This window comes from Spea bombifrons, chromosome 4 (genome assembly GCF_027358695.1).
Source record: "Spea bombifrons isolate aSpeBom1 chromosome 4, aSpeBom1.2.pri, whole genome shotgun sequence".
Lineage (NCBI taxonomy): Eukaryota > Metazoa > Chordata > Amphibia > Anura > Pelobatidae > Spea > Spea bombifrons.
The window spans coordinates 1,390,860-1,412,397 of record NC_071090.1 but is presented as its reverse complement, the minus strand read 5'-3'; the positions used below and the strand labels follow the sequence as shown (position 1 = coordinate 1,412,397).

The following is a 21,538-nucleotide window of genomic DNA, read 5'->3' as shown; positions in this document are numbered from 1 at the left end:
TCATTCTCTCACACTCTCATTCTCTCACACTCTCTTTCTCTCACACTCTCATTCTCTCACACTGATTCTCTCACACTCTCTTTCTCTCACACTCTCATTCTTTCACACTCTCATTCTCTCACACTCTCATTCTTGTTCACTCTCTCTAAATGTTTCCCTACCTTCTCTGCCGACCACTTCTGCTCCCCACCAAAATGGTATCGCTCCATGATCTACTGACTGACCGAAACTTGAATTGAGGGCAATATGGCGATGCGTCCGGTGCGCCATTGTGGCGGAAGCGCCCATCGGGTCATCTCCCCAGAGCGTTGGGTCGCGTCCGACCTGGTAAGGCTCCTTATTGTGTAATTCTGTGAAGTTTGTGTCACTGGTAATAATTTTTTTTATATGAAATATGATGAATGAGAAAGAGAATGAATAATATCATTTTGAAGGGTTTAGGTAGAAATTGGAAAACGCATTCATATAATGATGGGTGAATCATTCTTCCCACGACATATAGAGCAAAATAGACTGTCAGCTCTACAGACCTACGAATCACTTTCTAAACAAAGTTTTAGCAGTATGGCTTTATCACCATAGCAACCATATGTTTACAAGACCTCTTTTGAAACTTTGTATCGATATAATGTTTCATTTTATAAATAAATATTAATCTTCTGTAACTAAATATTTAGCTGTTTATGGTGAGGGAGTTTTTTATTATTATTTCATTTAATTAACTTATTTTATATAGTTGAAATTGTTATTTTTAGAGACTTGTAAATTGTGTAAATTACCTTCTTTTTATTTGAAAAATCTAAAAAGAAAAACAGTAAAATAAAACTGTAAACAAAAGATTTTTTTAAAAAACTAACGTGTGCATTTTCGGCTCATTTGCAGTATAAATCCCGAGTGTAAAAATTGAGCAATTTTAGTTAAAGTGCTTGTTGTATTTACATATCGAGGTGTTACATTGTAGCATCATAAGATAAGGTTTATAGGGAGGAATACTGGGGGCATCTCATTGGATATCGTCGTCATCATCATCATCATCATCATCATCATCACATCTCTATAAGGTGAGGATTACTAATTCACTTCAAGGTGTGTTCTTATACAGTGCCAAAGGAAGGAGGGAAGGAAGTGGAGCAGCCTCCCAGCAGAGGTGGTTTAAACAGCCATGGGATAGGCATATGTTTACTGGCTTTTCTCCCTGGTGACTCCCCAGCCGCCGGTGAAGCGTGGATACTTGGCACTGATGTCCGTGGTGACGCTCAGCAGGCAGGCCGAATTTGACGGACTTGTTGAGCTTTATGAGCACCAGGTCGTTACTTTGGGCGCAGAGATTGTAACGTTCATGGTGAACACACGACTCGGTGGACGTCACTTTCCGAGGGTACTTTTGCTGGGTAACAGTGAGGGTAAAATGAACCCCAGCTTCCGTTCTTACCCCATCCCCACCCATTCTTACCCCATCTCACCCATTCTTACCCCATCTCACCCATTCTTACCCCATCTCACCCATTCTTACCCCATCTCACCCATTCTTACCCCATCCCCACCCATTCTTACCCCATCTCACCCATTCTTACCCCATCTCACCCATTCTTATCCCATCCCCACCCATTCTTGACATACCCCACTATACACTGACACCTCCCACTACACACTGACACCTCCCACTATACATTGACACCTCCCAGTATACAATGACACCTCCCACTATATAGTGACACCTCCCATTTTACACTGCCCCCCCCCGTATACAGTGACACCCTCTACATTACAGTGACACCTCCTGCTGTACACTGACACGCCCCATGCACCGCACTCTTCGGTATCCCCATGCCCTGCCCCTGTACATGCCCCGCCCTTGACCTTGCAGCGGACCAATGTCTGTCTCTCGCACGTGGCTCCCTCTCAGCCCGTTCTGCGCTCCCATTGGCTGCCCCGTCTGACTCCGTTCTCTATAAAGCTCTGCAGCCCGCGCCGGCAGCAGTGTGATCCGTTTCGGAGCCGGGCGAATGGTTGTTTTCCGGGGCTGCTGCTGCCTTTCTGCCCGGCCCTGGTGCTGCCCGCTGGGGACATGAGTTTCCACAAGGAGGACGGGCTGAGCCTGTGCCAGAAGGCGCTGCAGATCGTGTCCGAGCTCTGCCTGGGAGGGCAGGTGGAGTGGGACAAGTGCACCGGGATCTTCCCCCGGAGCAGCCAGGGGGCAGGCAGCACAGGTAGGCTGCAGGCGTGTGACATTCCCGGGGTGCATGCAACATGTCAGGGCTACAGGGGAGCTACATGCATGTAACATGTCAGAGGTGCAGCATACTGGAGGTACAGAAAAAAAACTACATTCCAGAGGTACATGGGAACTACGTACAGACAACATGCCAGGGGTCTGGGGAACCTGCATGCTTGTAACATGCCAGGGGCTCAGCATGCATGTAACATTCCAGGGGTTCAGGGGCTGAGCATGCATGTAACGGTTCAGGGGTTTAGCATGCGTGTGACATGCCAGGGGCTCAGCATGCATGTAGTATTTCAGGGGCTGAGCATGCATGTGACATGCGGAGGGTTAAGCATGCGTGTGACATGGTGACATGCAGAGGGTTCAGCTTGTGTGTAACATGCTAGGGGTACAGGGAACCTGTGTGCATGTAAAATATTTTCTTCCATATAGACACGTGTACTGCATGTTTGCAGTAGAGTGAATTACATGTATGTGTGAGACACGGTGCTACAGACTCAGCACATCCATGCGTGTTTGCAGACAGGAGACCTATTGACATGTCCGGGAATCGGCAGTCACGCTCCCCGCCGTCTCACTTCTCAGCGGACCTGTTGCTGCAGCTGCTGCAGAGAGAAGCGATGGAACGCGCTGCACACGGAAGCCCCTGCGTGCTCTCTGTAATTGCCCCTCGGGTTGCAGCCGCGCAGCGCCCTGTCCTGCGATAACTCTGCATTGTAAGCGGTTAAATTGCCCGGAATGCAGCCTGCGCCGTAATCCTGCGCGGCCGATCGCTGCATATCTTTTACGTGAGTCACAGCTGAAAAGTTTCAGACCTGAATCCAGTCATTCCGGCTATAAATAAAATGCATTCCGGCAACCCCCCAACATGCCAACGGACGGGGGTGTTCCAGCAATCACATACATGTATCATGTTTTATTCCTGCGCATATCGGAGCCCCTGCAGGGCAGTCGCAACCCCATCTCACCCTTACAGGGTTAACTGCCCCTTTGTGGCCGAGAGGCAGATGTTTTAATATATTGCCCTGCCTTAACGAGCAGTTTGGCATTCGCGTGGTTAAATGCTCCGCTCTGCATTGCGTGTTGCGCCGCTGCGTTGTTTGTTGCGCTCCGAGGACGGTCTCCGGGCGCCCGGTCACATTGATTTGTGTTCCGGAGCTGCTATAGTAACCGGCGTCTTTATCTCTGCTGCTCGACGGGGAACGGCTCGGCGCTTCTTACCCGATCGTCACGAGAATGAAAACGACCTCCGAGCACACGCCGGGGATCACGGGCGCTCCACACCCCAATTATAACCTGACCGGGAGCCATGATGGCAACGAGCCGCAGATAGCAGCCCCGGGGCACCCAAATTAAACTTACATAGAACCCGCCGGCAGATCGGCCCCATCCGGCCCCCGTCTAGTCACCGTTTCACCCTGCTGTAAAGACACAAACCTTAATCAGTCGTTGGTCTCGTCTTAGATTCAGGAGCCGTATGTCTATCCCACGCATGTTTAATACCCTCACTGTATTACCCTCTACCACCTTAGCTGGGAGGCTGTTCCACTTATCTACCACCCACTCAGTAAAGGAAGATCCCTAAGCTGGAAACAATGTGTCGCTGGCTGTGCAGTTGGATCTGTGACTTCCGTAATTTAATTATTCCTCCCCAGTAAGCTACTCCTTCTCTATTGTTAAGTTACTGATTGGTTTAAGCAGCCTTTTTAAGAGAGTGGGGGGGGTCCAGCAAGCTCCTCCCTTCTCATTTAGGGAGGCCCCCAAATAAAACACGTAACCAAACATTTGCCTGGTTTTTTTGTTTGTTTTTTTTTATACGTTATTTGCAAAATCCTAAAATTATAAAAAAATAAATGTGATGGATTTTTCCCGGTTAATAAAATTTGTTTGTTTTTTTATTATTATTTTCGGGAATTCTGTAATTAAACGCGGCAGGAAACCTGTGCAGAGACGGTCGGGAAGTTTTTTGCTAAGCGTTTGCCGATGTTTTTGTCGAATTGTGTTTTCCGTGGAAATGCCGCTGGAGACGACCTTTTGGGGCCTCGCGGGAGACGCGGCGATCGAATTATTTATAGAGCAGCCGCCTCTGAAGAAAAACGCAAATACGGGCCGGGACCCGGATCTCACCGCGCTGACTGCGCTCCGGAATGTTCTAGAATACGTTCCGGACTTAAAGGGGAGTCCCGTGGAGAAAAATATTCTTCTCCTTGACAATAACCCGCCCCCCTAGTGCCGTATACGGCAATATAGCCCGCCCCCCTAGTGCCATATACGGCAATATAGCCCGCCCCCCTAGTGCCGTATACGGCAATATAACCCACCCCCTAGTGCCGTATACGGCAATATAACCCGCCCCCCTAGTGCCGTATACGGTAATATAACCTGCCCCCCAAGCGCCGTATACGGTAATATAACCTGCCCCCCAAGCGCCGTATACGGTAATATAACCCGCCCCCCAAGCGCCGTATACGGTAATATAACCCGCCCCCCGAGCACAAAATACGGTAATATAACCCGCCCCCCAAGCGCCGTATACGGCAATATAACCCGTCCCCCTAGTGCCGTATACAGTAATATAACCTGCCCCCCAAGCGCAGTATGAGGTAATATAACCTGCCCCCCAAGCGCCGTATACGGTAATATAACCCGCCCCCCAAGCGCCGTATACGGTAATATAACCTGCCCCTAGTGCCGTATACGGTAATATCACCCGCCCCCCCAGTGCCATATTGGGTAATATAAACCATCCCCCAGCGCTGTATACAGTAATATAACGCCCCAGCGCTGTATAAATAATAACCCCCAAGGAGTCGGGGCGCTTCGGTTGACTGAGCATCTTGGGATTTGGAGTTCACGTTGGTCGGAGGTGTTTGTTTACTTTCCTCCGTTCGCTGCTTTCAGAGAGAGAGAAAAAAACCACTTAACGATCTTATTAGACGCTTGTTGCAACTTTAATAAACTCTCTGCAGCCGTTCTCTCGCGCGCTTTACTGCCTCCTTAAAGGCTCATTAACCGTAAGGAATACAAACACTTGTTTGAAATTCTGAATCAATCGCTGCCGTCCCTCTGGGGCTCTCCAGATGCAGCGCTCAGCCGAGCCTCAGCAGATCCCAAGCTCTGCGGCCTCTAAACGCTGCCTGTCCCAGGGGCCGACTGCGTGCGCGATGCAGAAATGCGGCCGCTTAAACACCAGCATTTTCATTCATAATGCTTATTATTTCTCAAGCCTGAACCATGCGCAGCGCTGCCCCGGCAGGGTATATGCTGGCAAACGGGATATAACTGTATAGCCCGAGAGAGGCCAATCTAGTCTGCCTACTCCTCTTGATGTAAAGACCCAAACCGTGGTGGCACAGGGAGGCTGTTTCGGCGGCAGAGATGGCACAGGCAGGCTGTTTAGGGGGCAGAGATGGCACAGGGAGGCTGTTTTAGGGGCAGAGAGGGCACAGGCAGACTGGTTGGGGGCAGAGAGGACACAGGCAGGCTGTTTAAGGGGGCAGAGAGGGCACAGACAGGCTGTTTAAGGGGGCAGAGAGGGCACAGGCAGGCTGTTGGGGGCAAAGGTGGCAGTGTGGGATCTGTTGCTTGTAAAGCTGGGGTGCTCTGGGGTAATTTTTGCACCAGGGCCCTGTGGTTTCTACTTAACCCCTTGTGGGGCACGTGGGCTCGACCATGCAATAAAATCCAGGGGCTGGTAAATATATTTTTCATTCCCAGTTGGGCCCTGAAAGCTCGGTGTAAGGTAAAGCCCGGAACCTTTGTGTATGCTTTTTGCTTTCTTTTCGGTTCCAGAGTGTGTTCTCCGCGTGTTTCTGGGTGCTGGAAGGTTGTTTGTTCTAGAATCCTGTCGCGATTCCATCTGCAGAGTAATAAACCTCTTAATTGGCTCTTTTGATGGCCGCGGAAAGGTCAGCGCAACAAACTAGATGGAAAGTGCAGTCATTAGAGATACGCGCACGTTCCTGGAGTCTCCTAATGAGATCTCTTCAAACGCTTGGCTTCCGCAGGAGCCGCCAACAGAATTATACTCTCCTCCCACCCTCTGAAGCAGTCGCCGGGAGCCACCAACATCTGGTGACGTCTCGAGGGCTGCCAGCTCCTTAACTATGTCTTTAAACGAGCAGAAAACTGTTGCCATCACAGCGGAACTTTACCATTGTTTTGCAGATGTTTAGTGGCAGCTTGTCCACTCCCTCTTCCTCCTCCTCCTCCCACCCTTACAAAGGCTGCCTCAACCAATCAGAAACAATCAGCAACTTAATAGGAAAGAGATCTCCGTAAATCATGCAGGTCCAGAGAACAGGAAGTTGAGATGGACGCTCCCACGCGACATGCGGAAAGGGGGGGTTCTAATGTGCATATAATGCTTATTTCACTGCGTAAAGAACATGCCGGGGGGGGTTCATTTAGTGTACAGAAAATATTTAAATATTTTTAATTGGAAAAAACACGATTTGGTTGGATTTTAACGAATGTCAGAGAAGATTCCATCAGATCCCGGCACGACCTCCCCTGGCGGATAACGCGGCTGATACTCTGTAACGATTGTTAACGTGAGATCGTCTGTCTCTTTCTCTCGGTTTCCCGGCAGACATCTCGGTCAGTCTCCTGGCGGTGGTGGTCAGCTTCTGCGGCCTCGCTCTGCTGGTCGTCTCCCTCTTCGTCTTCTGGAAGCTCTGCTGGCCCTGTTGGCGGAGGAAGCCGGCCACATGCACCAATCACGCGGCCCCGCAGTGCGTCCCGAGCGCCCCCCCGGAAGTGGTGGAGACGAATGAGAAAAAGGAGATCAAGCAAAACGGGAAGCACTCGGTGAAAGTGCTGGAAGCGGCGATGAAGATCAGCCACACGTCGCCGGATATACCGGCCGAGGTCCAGAACGCCTTGAAGGAGCATCTGATGAAACATGCGCGGATCCAGAGACAGACCACCGAGCCGGCCTCTTCATCCAGGTAAGAAAATAAAATCCTTTAACAATGTGACACTTGGTACAATCAAATATCAAAGGTTGTCTTTACAAGGATACTCCTCCCAGCAGTGGGAGCTGTGATCTGCGGTGGATTTTCTTAGTAGTTTCGCATTCATTGATTCGTTTGGGCAACACAAGTAAAAAAAAAAAAAAAGATAAAAAAATCTGATTCTCATGAATTACAGGAGGCAGCCGGCATGGGTGGGCTTCTGCCTCCTGGGGGGCTGGTAACGGAAGGGTCTGAGATACTTAGGGGCAGAATTTTCTTCCCTTGTCTTTCCACATATGGCCACAAGGTGGCGTCTAGTCAGATTCAGACAGTGATCCCCCCCTACTAGATCCATTGTTTGCTCCTGCAGTGTTTGCTCAATGCGAGCGTCTGTCGCACGTTACTATACCAAGTGCATTGAGCTGTATATACCGTATATCTCTGTATATAACATCTCCATCTATAAAGACTCCAACCTTAATCAGTCGTTGGTCTCGTCTTAGATTCAGGAGCCGTATGTCTATCCCATGCATGTTTAATACCCTCACTGTATTACCCTCTACCACCTCTGCTGGGAGGCTGCTCCACTTATCTGCCGCCTGAGTACTAGAGACCAAGAAAAGGAAGTTTTTTTTTTAATACAGCCCAAAAGACGATTAGGTCTGGCTGAGAGCCACGTGGCTAGTGGACCCATTGTTTGTGTGACTCGGCTAAGAAAATTCAGCGTTCTAACCTCTGGCCTAAGGAAGTAACAAATGAGCGGCGCTGTACAACGGGTAAACGGGACGTAACAAGCAGCTGAAAGAGCTTACAATCTAGAAGAATTTTATTTTTCAATAGAATTTTGCTTGCATATTTGTTTTTTACGTGACGGTCGGTGACAGGCGGGAAGCGTTTGTGAAAACTAATTACATCGAAATCACTAAAGGTTCAGACAATGTGCGAAAAATAAACCCAAACGCGCAACTCGTTTTCTGCAGAATCCACGCGATTGTTTCGGGGTAATTTGGCAGACAAAAGGACGACTTTAATTGAAAAGAAGCCGTCGCGGGAGGCGTCCTGCGCGTAGAAACCGCCGGGAAATGTTGTTGTTTTTTAATCTTGTCGGGGAATTTGCAGGCCAGACGTAAAAAGAAAATAAAGGCAATTACTAATTTTCAGTTTTATCTGCTGGTAAAACATTACGGAGTAACCCTTTGTGGGCTGGAAGTTTTGGGTGGTGTGTCTGGCAGGACCTGGCACGCCGTGGGTTAACGCCGGTGAAAATGACATCATTACTCTGCTCTAATTACACCGAGGATCTGTCAGTTTGCAGATCTCACTCTTAAAGGTCGCGTCAGCCGTAAGAAGCGTAATTAAGAATAATCCAGCATTTATTTTTTTAAGATTTTTATATATATATCGAAAAAAAATCTGCTTTTTAACAGAAAGAATTCACCGAATTTATCTTTTCTTTTTCCAGCTGTGAAATTGTTGGGGGGGGGCATAATTTGGAAATAAATGAATTAATTAAATTAAAGTAAAGAATAATGAGTTTTTAAGTACTTTATTATTATTTCATCATTTTTAATTTTAATATAAATTATATGTATGAAAGAGTATTTTCATGCATTCTAAAAAAAATAAAAATAAAAAAAAGCCCAGAAAATATAGTTTAGGTAGAAGCTGCAGCTGCCCTCCTCTTTGTTTGACGGTTCTTGCCGCTGATTGGCTGCAGGAGTGCTCCCATTGCAGTCAGTGGGTGGGCTTTCCTCACATGCACACGGGGGGGTCTCAATGGGTCCGGAGGTGGGGTTGACTGGCAGTAAGTATATCACGCGCATGGAGAAGTATTTGGGGTGGGGGAGGGGCTATTAGAGCCCAAATCACAAACTGCACTTGGTTTAAATAAATTGGCTCGTTTTACTGTGGAACGCTTGCTTTTGATATCCAGTATTTTATTAAATGTATTTTATTTTTGCAGTTTCTCCTACTTATTGACCATTTTCTGTTGTTGTTGTCGTTCTGGTCCGACCCAAGTCCTACATGCGCCTGTTAGACCCCTTCTCTCTTTACGGCAGAGCTTGTTCGGCTCCAGGCATTTTATCGTTTAATGCAGTCATTTTAAGATGTTCCTGGTTGTGCCCGTCGGTCCTGAGGAGACCACAATAGTCCAGGTTTCAGGAGCCGTTCAACCTGCAGGTCAGACTCGTGACCAACGCTGAGAACATCTGACCAAGACGTCCCCTTTAAAGCAAATGAGCACAGAATGCGTAACGATTACCCGAACACCCAGAATTTTTACCGGTTTGGGTGAAGCTTTATGTTTGGGAGGCGGAGGAATGAACGTCCGTTTCGGGTTACACGATAGTTGGGGTTCCTCTCCAAACGGAGGTGAAGATGGAGGTGATATGGTCCCGGCCTCGGCGGAACCATAAAACCTTCCAAATTCCATCTTCTTCATTCATGAAATTATCATCCCTTCTGTATCGAGACACGAGGAACGTCTCCCGTAAATGACGAGCTGCCTAAATGAAACTCAATGTCTTCTCCAGCAGCATCTAATCGAATAAACCGGTTTGTGGAGGGAATACATTGTATCTCGTTACGGTTCCGTGTGATATTATTGTATCCCCCCTTTTTTATTTATTTTTGTTTCATTAATCCAGGCACAATTCTTTCCGGAGACACCTGCCGCGGCAGATGCAAGTGTCCAGCGTGGACTTCAGTATGGGCGCGGACCCTCTACAGCGAGGAGAGACCACCACCAGCATCGGCCGGATAAAGCCGGAGCTCTACAAGCAGAAGTCGGTGGATTCCGAGGACAACAGGAAGGAGGACGTAAAGACCTGCGGGACGTTAAACTTTACCCTGAGCTACGATTACGAAAACGAGCTCCTGGTCGTCCGAATCCTCAAGGCTTTGGAGCTTCCCGCCAAGGACCTGTGCGGGACGTCCGACCCTTACGTCAAGATCTATCTCCTGCCCGATCGCAAGAAGAAGTTTCAGACTCGGGTCCACAGGAAGACGCTAAACCCCGTGTTCGACGAGACCTTTCAGTTCCCCGTCGCGTACGACCAGCTGAGCGGCAGGAAGCTGCACTTCAGCGTCTACGACTTTGACCGCTTCTCTAGACACGATATGATCGGGGAAGTTATCCTGGATAATTTGTTTGAAGTCTCGGACCTCTCCAGGGAAGCCACGGTGTGGAAAGACATCTACTGCGCCACGTCAGTAAGTATCACCCCCCCCCACCCCGTAGCGTCTTCCTGTGATGCGTAATCCCCGCCCAATCTCCCATCCTGAGTTAAATATATAAATGAGGAGGGGGCCCCAACACAACCAACAAAAATGAAGGAGAGGAGACCTTTTTTCCCTCCTACACTCAATGTCTCCCTAAACCACCACGACAACCACTTGTCCTGCTCAGCCGCTTCTTCTCTCCGCTCCTCCCGGCTCTCCGCCTGCGTTATTTTGGGCTCCTCTGAGTTTTCCCGGAGCCTCCGCGCTCACCATGGGGGCATCCCCCCCCCGATTCCTCCAGTTGTGGTGGGGGTTGTTGCTGTGGTGAGCGCAGAGGCTCCGGGAGCCCAGAATAATGCAGCGGAGAGCTGGGAGAAGCGGAGAGCTGGGAGCAGCGGAGAGCTGGGAGAAGCGGAGCAACAGAGGAGAAGCGGAGAAGGAGATGGAAAAGTGGTTGTCGGAGGGGGTACAGAGAGCGAGTGACAACTAATTTCCTTTCTGAATAAATAAAAATCCCCCCGAATTGCGTCCGAAATGAAATGAATTGTCCGAAAACAAAACGAAGAAAGAGTCCGACACGTTTTTGCTCCGTTTGCAGAAAGTTACTTTTATCCGTCTCTGCAGAACCCAACAATTGGCTTTTTAAATGAATCTTTGCTTGAATTCTGGTGGGTTTAGAAGTGGTGCCACCATTTAAGCAGCTGCCCTGGTGCCCCCCAGGCTGATCAGCGGACGTTCCTTCCGTTATGGAGACCGTGGCGATAAATGTATCGGAATGCAGGAAGCTGCAATGTATAGAAAGGTCGAGAACAGAGGTTGCTATGGCGATACCACTAAACCATTATAAATAACCACAATCGTACACGTGTGTGATTCGCCGTGTGATTCCTAGTGGGACGCAACATGCCATAGAGTGAAGCGGTCCGGTGCGTGTGGCACGCGTGTTCCTTCTGTGTCGTCCTTTGCGTGTCGCTCGCGTGTCTGCGTTGGTGTTTCCGTGTATCGTCAAAAGAGAGGCTTTTAAAAGCGGTTCGCAGGAAAGGCTCGTATAAAAAATAAATAAATTAAAAATTAAACATACGTTTCAGATGGGGGAGGTATTTTTGGGACACAAATTCTGCACCCCTTTAATTTGGCGTCATTCCACAAGTTAGCGGCCGCCTCTGCTGGTCGGTGGGGTTATACCCGGTCCTGGCGGACGGATCGCCTGCATAAAAAAACTTGCCGTGGCTTTTCGGTTTATCCTCCACAACTATTGCCCGGCACAGGGCATTCTTTAAAGCTAAGGGAGCCCAAGGCAAGATATTGTGAACTAAGTCACCTGCATTCAAGCAGGGATTGCAGGAGGAAAGCACCAGCCGGGACGCTCAGATATCATTTAATCAGAGGAGAATAGGAAGGAGTCGGCTCCAGGCTGTGTGACCCCAGAATCTGCCCATTTACCCTGAAACTGGGGTATAAACCCTGCGAATCTGCCCATTTACCCCGAGACTGGGGTAAGACTCGGGGGCAAATTCTGACCATTCCTGGTACGGGAAAAGCCAGCCACATATTTGGTATTTGCCTTTCTCTTGTTGGATAACGTTGGGGAATATTGTAACTGTTACCCCAAAAGTGCACACGGGGGACCCGTCTATAGCTTATTATTATTATTATTATTATTATTACTATTATTATTATTATTATTATTAATAATTATTTTATATAGCGCCATCATATTCCGTGGCGCTGTACAATGGGTTAAAAAACATATAAATCATTTCTTTAAGGAGGTCCGATCCGGGCTCGTCGCTAATAATTAATCAAATGCATAAAAAAAACCAAGAAAACAGCAATTATAGCAAATCCACAGCGAATTTCTAATTAAGAGCGGATTTTCCATCTGCGGACGTTGATGACCTTTCACCCGATAGAAATATTCATAGCTGCCGAGTCACCTGGGCTTCGCTTTCAGGCACCGATCACGACTTAAACGTCATATTTAGGGATTATCTTAAATTCATTGTTTATCAGATTCCAACAATTGGGGCAAAGGGGAAAATATGAATTCTGCCCCCCCCCCGCATTACCGGATCTCCCCTTTACATTTCTATGAAAAAAATCTACGATAAAAATATTTGGTAAAAATATTCCGAAAGCCCTGATTTAAACTTAAATCGTTCCCCTTTACTCCAGAATAATTAAACTTTTCCATAATTCACTTATTCAGACTGAGAAAAAATAATTGAAGTTGGCTTGGGACTGATTAATGAGTGAGAAGGGCTCGGCATGTACATGCGCCGCGGTGCTGAGAGACTCCGCGCGGAACGCGTCGCCGCGATCACCTCTAATTATCTTCTAATTATCCTCCCAAATCCTATAAACTACCAACAGACTGCGGATCATTTAACCCCCTAAATCCTGGAATACTTTGCACGTCCCTGTGGCTATCATGGAAACCCAGAACCCCTCTGGCAGATCGGCCCCATCCGGCCCTCGTCTAGTCGCCCGTTTCTCCTGCTGTAAAGACTCAAACCTTAATCAGTCGTTGCTCTCGTCTTAGATTCAGGAGCCGCATGTCTATCCCATGCATGTTTAATACTCTCACTGTATTACCCTCTACCACCTCTGCCGGAAGGCTGCTCCACTCATCTACCACCCTCTCAGTAAAGCAAAACATCATTACATTCGTACAGGGAACGTGCAGGAAATTCCAGTGTAAATGTTTGAATGTCTTTTTTTTTGTGAAAGCTGATAATTTGTGTTTTTGTTCCTTCCGTTCTTCCCAGGAGAGCGTCGACCTCGGTGAGATTATGTACTCCTTGTGCTACCTGCCCACGGCGGGGAGGATGACTCTAACCGTTATCAAGTGTCGGAACCTCAAGGCCATGGATATCACCGGCTCCTCCGGTACGTCACGGACCCGAACTTCCGCTTACCGGAAGACTCCGGAACCCCCCCCAAACACAGACGGGGGGGACGCAGAACCCCAACAGCTTCTTACATAGAAACGTTTCATTGATTTCTTCACAGATTGGGTTCTTTATTATAATTTTCGTTACTAGATTCAGCATCGCAGGCTGTACAGCACCGGGAGCCATTGTACAGCGCTGTGGTATATGATGGCGCTATATAAAATGATGATTAATAATAATAATTGTATCCTTTTTGGATGTTACTTTGTATCCGGCGTGTTACATCAGACCACTCTAGCTGTTGATTCGCCGGTTTACCTTCCCAACTAGTGATTTCACACAATGACTTCCTGTCACACAGTGACCTCACTTCCTGTCTGCCGTAGTGAACGTGTCAAGCACTGACTAAAAAGATGGGTGGCTCCCATCAAATGTACAGATCGGCCCCACCCGGCCCCCGTCTAGTCGCCCGTTTCTCCTGCTGTCGTTGGTCTCGTTCAGGGTTTTAAGACTGCAATTAATATTAGGAATCTAATCAACGAATGTTGATAGGTTTGTATTTGAAACCTAAAATGTCTTTTTTCCATGTTTTTGTGCGCCGCAGACCCCTACGTGAAAGTCTCGCTGATGTGCGAAGGTCGCAGGCTGAAGAAACGGAAAACCACCACGAAAAAGAGCACCCTGAACCCGGTGTATAACGAGGCCATTATATTCGACATCCCCCCCGAAAACATGGACCAAGTCAGCCTGTCCATAGCGGTGATGGATTACGACAGGTGAGCCCCGTGTCCGCCATGTTTCCTGTAAAATGAGGTCATCGTTTATCGTTTTTATACCTTTTCTGTAAATTTAAGTCGTTTGTTATCATCCTGGGGGGGTCACGGAACAAAAAGAACGTGATTATTACTCAAATAATGTTTAAAAAATGCTCATTGCTGTTAAGAACATGCCGGGGGTATCTGACCCGGTGTGAGGGCAGTAAACGGATTCTTACGTCTCTAACAGATACTCTGATCAGTCTCTCCTCTCTGTCTGCGCGTCTAATTACCCCTCTGCCGGGAGCAGGCACCCCCCCGGCACTCAGAGGGTTAAGTCCGAACGTCCGCATTATTACCCCGTAAACGATATTTAAGTGAACAGGTAGGACGGTGATTCTGTAACAGGTTTGTTACCGGGGGCATCGCTTGGTTTAATTACCAGCCCCAGGGGTAATAAGAACCGGACTCCTTGTTCCTGATCTGTTTATTCTGGGAGGACGCCGGGATCCGTCGCTGCAGGAAAGGGTTAAATTGGCTCGGGAGCCGAGGCTGATCGATCCGTATTGATTCAGGAGCTGTCCCTCTGGACTTAATGACAGTTCATTTTAAGCTCTTCTTAATGAGACATCCGAATAGAGAGGGGGGAGGGCTGCATCTTTGGGCTGGAGGGTAGGAGAGGACCAGACTCCCAGCCGAGGTGGTAGAGGGTAATACAGTGAGGGGATTAAACATGCATGGGATAGACATACGGCTCCTGAATCTAAGACGAGACCAACGACTGATTAAGGTTTGAGTCTCTACAGCAGGAGAAACGGGCGACTAGACGGGGGCCAGATGGGGCCGATCTGCCAGAGGGTTCTATGTTACTTCCGGCCCCCGCAGAACATCTTTGGCTGCCCGGAGCTGCCGGTTAAAGTCTTTTAGCTGTTGTCTTGGTTACAGATTACTGTCTTTCTGGGGAAATCTATTTAAGAACGGTCCTGGGGCAAAGTTCTAAATGTGGAGCCGTCCGCGGGGGCCTCACGGCCGTTTCCATGAAAACTGCCAGGTATAAAAATAGCCCCTTTGTATTAAATACCCCTGGTGCGTGGTGAAGATCCCTCGCATGAACGCCGGGCCGGCGGACGGAGCGTCTGTGAATCTCTCGGGTAGAAAGAGAAGGGCAAGTGACGTTTCTTCCCTCCGAGAGAGGTGCGTGCGCGCAAGGGGTTAATCCATCCAAAGAGATGTTCATAGCTCTTTTCCACCAGCAGCCGTCTAGTTAAAGTGCCATAAAACCTATACTTAAGAAAACCGCCAATCACTCCGGCATCGTCCAATCGCGCGCCAGGTCCCGACAGCGGGGGTCCAAGAGCGCGGGGGAGACATTAAACGATCCGCCAACATGCCATGGGGTTCTTTCACGCTGAGCTGTCTCCTTCCTGTATGTCGTGTTGGATGTTTGTGGGATATATATATATATACAGGGCTGTCCAACCTGCGGCCCCCCAGCTGCTGCAGGACTACATCTCCCATACTCCTCTGCCAGGCCCTTAGCTGAAAGAGGATTATGGGAGATGTAGTCCTGCAGCAGCTGGAGGGCCGCAGGTTGGACACCCCTGGTATAATAAAGCCTAACATGTGGTCTCCTCCTTGCGCAGGGTCGGACACAACGAAGTCATCGGAGTCTGTAGAACCGGACTAGATGCCGAAGGACTCGGCCGGGACCACTGGAACGAAATGTTGGCTTATCCACGAAAACCGATTACTCACTGGCACCCACTGGTGGAGGTAAAACGATCAATGAAAGGGTTAAAAGTGTTTTTTTATTTAATAATAGCCAAAATACACAATGCCTGTATTATTAAATAACCAAACCCCCCCCCATAAATTTTTTAGCTCCCTGGTCGCGCAACAAGCTTCGATAGTCAAGGATCCTGCTCTTCGCCGAAACCGCCCCCTACACCGTAAGCACCGGCCGGCGGCAACTTCACGCCAACAACAGACGTGTCCCGTTAGAGCGGAGACAGAGACAGACAAACCCCTGCGCAAGTCCATCGCACAACGTCCAACCGGCAGCGAATCCGTAGCAAACGCCACTCACCGGATTCATCATTCTGGAGGGACCGGCAGACGACGGGACGTGGAGTCTGCACAGGAACCGTGAGAATGTTCTTTTAGGTTCTAACCCGTGACATACGGATCATCGAACCGAAATATTTGATGTTCCGTTCCAATTCCTCTCAGGAGTCTTATTTTAAAATACCCGGGGGGGGGCACCGGCAGATGAGACGGGGTATTGGGGAGTTCTCCTACAAACGACCTTGGGATGAGCCGTCGAGCAAGCCAGCGACGCAGGAATAAAAAAAAAATCCGGAACAATGTTAATAACGTTTATTTTAGGAGCGCGGAACCTTCGTGAGGAGAATGTTCCGTTCCGCCTCTTAGAGATTCGGTAACGGAATTTGGAAGCGGTCGGGAATTTTTCGCTCGGCTCCAGCCGGTAACTAAATAACCGCATTTTTTTATTTCTGATCGTTTTTTTTTTTGTAATATTATTTATTTTTGGGGTTGATGGAAGGATTGAAGATGTCCGCATGTATTACACGTGTATTATACCCGTGTCTGTGAAATTCTCTATGGCGTGTGGACTTGACCAATTTTTTCTGTATTTTTAAATTTTATTTAATTTTTTTTTAGCCAAAAATGTAGCCGGGAAAAGTAAATCCTCCAAATGTCAATCTTATTGTATAATAATGTAAAGGGAAGGTCTGCATTTTATTTACCCCCCCCCCCCCGGAAGAGGCTGTGGAATTTGCTCCGTTGCATATAAATACTCTGGGGAGTCAGGAATGGGGGGGGGAGTACATGAAAACGTTAATTAGCGACGGCGTCTATTCGGTGATGAGGTTTGCGGACGTTTAGCCGAGTGCCGCGCGTAGCAGACAAGGTGTAAGATTTTTTTTATGTTGATCTCGACTTGTTCTCCGTGGTGAAACCGGCCATTGTGTCAGTCCGCGTGGCGCATGTTTCGTTGTGTAGCTGGCAGACACCTTTTGGTTGTCTTGGTAGAATAAGCCCTTATTTATCCCCTCCCCCCATTAAAAAAGAGAACAAAGGGGTCATGTCTTCAGTAAACAAAAAACAATAACTTTTGGTTAAATTACAAGTCGTGATCTCGTATTTTTATAATCACAAGGCAGCCGATGACACGGATACATGAGACAGAATTACCAGGTAATCTAGAACCCAAACAGACTGCATCGTTCTACTGTTGTTTACTTGATGACCTAGAACATCTAATCAAAGAGGAACCTAGAACATTATTTGATTGTGTCGCTGGAAACAGTTGAAGAAGAGCGTTGGTTTGGGTTACCGTGGAACTTTCTTAACGCCAGCGTGTTGGGTGACATCCCCTGCAGCCAGCGGGTAGCCTAGAACCGATGTAGAGGAACCGATCTCCGTTGGTTTTAGATGGCTTTGTTTCATAGGCTGGTTGGGTCTGATGTGTTGACTCGGGGGATGTTATCGCCTGCACATTGCTGCTGAGACTATTCTAGAAAAAGACCTAGAACAACCCAAAAAAACAGTATTTCTAGTAAATTAAAAAGTTGGATTTCTTAGAGTTGACCGTTATGTATAAAACCGTGTCGGAGCGGAAATCGTATGAACACCCAGTCTCTTCTCACCGTGGCTGTACGCTCGAGTACATCCCGCGCAGTGCCTTAAACCCCAGCACGGGTTGTGACATAAAGGGCGTCCTCGTTACGCGAAATGTTCTCTTATTCCCCAAATATCGCAGGGTTCTCGCTTTTATCGCATCGGTATGGGAGGAAGGATTTGTATTCTTTGCGGTGATTTCTCGAAGCTCCGGAACTCCCTGGTTTATTCTTAGTGGTCTTTGGCCTTAGCGGCTCATCCGGGGGGGGGGGGGGGTCGGGGGGGTAATACATTTAGCCCATCGCCTGTTATAATCTGGCTGTAAAAGCCAATTAGTAAAGGGCTCTGGTGCTATGACAAGCGGGGGCCGGCTCGTCCAGGGTCTGCCGGTGCTGCCTTCTCCGTAACAATGTAACCAGGTGCCTGTTCTGTGAGTCACCGTCCCACCGGTAATAGAAAGGAGCCGATCCGGTTCTAAGATATATATGTGAATACATCCATATCGGTACATGTATGTGTTACAACACGTGTTTCAAAGTATAGATTTATATAAAAATCAGATTTCTATCAGAATATATAGATATAGGTGCATCTATACGTTATATTATATATATTATATATATAATATATATATATACAGAGACCTTGTATTCCCGCCAGCATTAGGGCTATATGCAACCGCAGTCGCTCCAGATGCAGGGACTCCAAATCCCATGATCCGCCTGGGAGGCCGAGCATTGTGGGAGTTGCAGACCCCGCCGTTTGGAGCCGTTTGCTGTAACGTCTGCTCAAAACATTCTCAGGATTAATTCACAAAAAAAGCAAGAAATGACCCTACGACCAGCAGATTATTTGAAACGCACCTCGCGATGCACCTTTCACTTTGTATCTCTTTTTTTTTTTATAGTACGCGTCCCAAAAAAAGATTTAATTCAAAAAATAAGTTTTGGACGCTTTTTTTTTTTAACCAGCGTTGCAAAAACACATGAGAAGGCAAATCGTTTGAAATAATCCGTTAATTTTCTTTAGGAAACGTAGTTTTTTGGGGGGGGGTTGCGGATTCCCGGGGGGGGGGTTATTGTTTTCCCGCGACGCGCTGTTTGAATGTAATTCTTCGTGGCGCTAGTTTGTAGAATCTGTTAATGAAGAATAATCCGATACTTTGTAACAGCAATACCACGAGACTGTTATAACCGACTCCGCCGCGCCAGCTTGGTTTACCAATACAAGACGTTTTTTTGCTGGCGCCTTTTTGCAGCCCAAATTCGCAAGCACAATTTCTGTAATTAATTTTATTTCATGTTTGTGATGGAGAATTTTATTCATTTATTCATCAATTTAATTACATCAGCATCACATACATATGTATATATATATTATATAATGACTCCATTCACCTTTTGTAACTTTATGTTCCATAAGGAACATATACCCCCCAATTTGGTGATTGGGGGGTATTTGAGAGGGGTGTTAGATAAGTGGAACAGCCTCCCAGCAGAAGTGGTAGAGGGTAATACAGTGAGGGGATTAAACATGCATGGGATAGACATACGGCTCCTGAATCTAAGACGAGACCAACGACTGATTAAGGTTTGAGTCTTTACAGCAGGAGAAACGGGCGACTAGACGGGGGCCGGATGGGGGCCGATCTGCCAGCCGGTTCTGGGTTTTTTTAGCACTTTTTTTAAATTGTGCAGGCAGATTCTAAAGCGATACCAATAAAAATATGGTGGAACTCCCCCTTTAAGTCTAGGGGAACTTGTATTTAAAGTGACATCAGAGGGGAAAGTTGCCCGAGGCCTGGGGTAAATGTAGCTAGACCTGAGGAATGCTTGTAGAGATTGGGGGTAGTTGGGCAATTCATCATTTGCCCGCCAATTCCTGGTTTTATCTAAAGGATTTAATGCCAATGGAATGGTCCAATCCCAAGCAAAAATCCTCGGTTGCTATGGTAATAAAAACGATGAATGCCGGGGTCCTAGACAGGGCCTGACTCTGGGGGTTGAAGTTGACCATAGGAGGTCCATAGGAGACGTCTGTCCGGTTTGTCCAATGACCAGTCTGTGCCAGGTCCTTGGTAGCAAAAGACCATGAAGAGGTCCTCCCCATGAGAAGGTCCAGGTGGGTTCTTCAGACTCGTTATGGCCGCTGCCGATCACGCGCCCGTTCAGTTGATCCGCCATGGTCCATGCCAGATGCTTCCCGCTGGCTTCACCGGGCCTCATTTACTATTTGATTCCAAAATGAGCCGGTTGACGTGCAGAGAGTGGACTTTCCAACAGCTCTTGCCGGTCTTCGCGTCGATCCAGATGCCGCCATCGGCTGCCGATGAGCTCAGAGCGTTATTTGGTTGCGGGACTCATTCACTTCTAACAGACCTTAAGGCTTGAATGTTCCGGTGCCGTCATTCCGGCGGCGTGCGATGGCCGCGCAGGAACGGACACCTCTTTTTTTAACAGTGCCTCAGATTCCCTTTCAGGAGAGCCTCGTGATGTAGCCTTCTTTCACCTAAAACGACAAACACAAGCTTTCGTCTTATTCATGCAAACCTGAACCTGTTTGATAAGAAATATTGGGTTTTTTTTAGGTTTTTTTTATGTATATATAAATAGATTTTTCCTCTTCTTCCAATCGGCAAATATCTGTCCTTTTACTATATGTGGTGGTCGTATAGATTACATGTAACGGTTTATGTGGCGGTATTGATAGTAAATGATGGACGGTGTCCCTGTTTAGAGGGGGGATGAGGCGTTATCGTGGGTGGGTTACCGGTCCATGCGCTGGGATTTAGGTCAAAGCAAAACCAGATGGAGGATACATGGTGAGTATTTTCACAGTAGTGCACCACTAACCCCCCCTCTATGTTAAATTACTTCTGTAGGGGGTATATATCGCCCATTATTACATGTAATATGTAGCAATGTCTGGGCAAACCTCAACAGCCCCAACTAAAAAAAAAAAGATATTAAAATATAAATGTACCAAATAAATATAAATATTTGATAGATTTTTTCCCTTATAAATAATTTCTTGTCCTTTTTTCTTATTTTTTTTCCATAAATTGAGGTCACCGGTGCAATAATTTGGTTAGATTTTTAGACCGTTTGCGGGGATCAGGATCTAAAAATGTTAGCAACTTTTTTTTTTTGTGATAAGAGGCACCGGCAATGGTTTTTTTACATTTTTTTTTTAAAATACATTTGCACAAAAATGTCACTTATTGTGCAATGGTTCTATGCAAATCTTCAAAGTGGATCACCCCTCCCTCTATTTGATACAAAATTTCTGAATGAATGAGAATGTTTTTCTTGTTCAGATTAGAGGAGTGTTTTTGATAACACATGATCTCTCTCTTGATATCTATTGGTTATCTGATAGGAAGTCTCTAGCCTATTGGTTAAAATATTTGCACAAATTCTTTTAAAAAAAAAACTCAGTGGGTCCCTAAATCAGCCAAATTTACATAAAATGAGCAGTATTATTAAAAAAAAAAAAAAATGTATCCAGTCGGCCAAAAAGTAACAACAGCTGCTTCTAAAAGCCTTTCTTTAGTCATGGTTTTAATTTCTGTAACAAATTTTATTTTTATGTCACTGAAAAGTAATGTTTTTAAATTATATCATTTTGAATGAATATTTCTATTAAATTAAGTTCCATGTTATATCATTGGTTTTAATATTTCCTTTAAATTAAGTTAAAATTCTATAATTATGTATAAATATTTGTTTACAAAGTAAGGTTAGAAATTCTATAATTTGGTATATATATTTATTAAATTGAATAGTAAATTTGAGAAAGTTTTCATATTTATAAAAAAATATTTACCTTCTTTTTCAAATCCTGGTT

At 46.8% G+C, this 21,538-nt stretch overlaps 1 protein-coding gene across 1 annotated transcript; it reads left to right on the top strand.

The window, feature by feature from the left end:
* Nucleotides 1-1,985: 1,985 nt before the first annotated feature.
* SYT10 (synaptotagmin 10) lies at nucleotides 1,986-16,003 on the top strand. Its single transcript, XM_053465175.1, has 7 exons — nucleotides 1,986-2,210; nucleotides 6,816-7,173; nucleotides 9,828-10,392; nucleotides 13,170-13,290; nucleotides 13,900-14,071; nucleotides 15,694-15,823; nucleotides 15,932-16,003. Exons 1-7 carry the CDS (start codon nucleotides 2,069-2,071, stop codon nucleotides 16,001-16,003), a joined length of 1,560 nt encoding a protein of 519 aa, XP_053321150.1. The 5' UTR covers nucleotides 1,986-2,068.
* The last annotated feature ends 5,535 nt before the right edge of the window (nucleotides 16,004-21,538 follow it).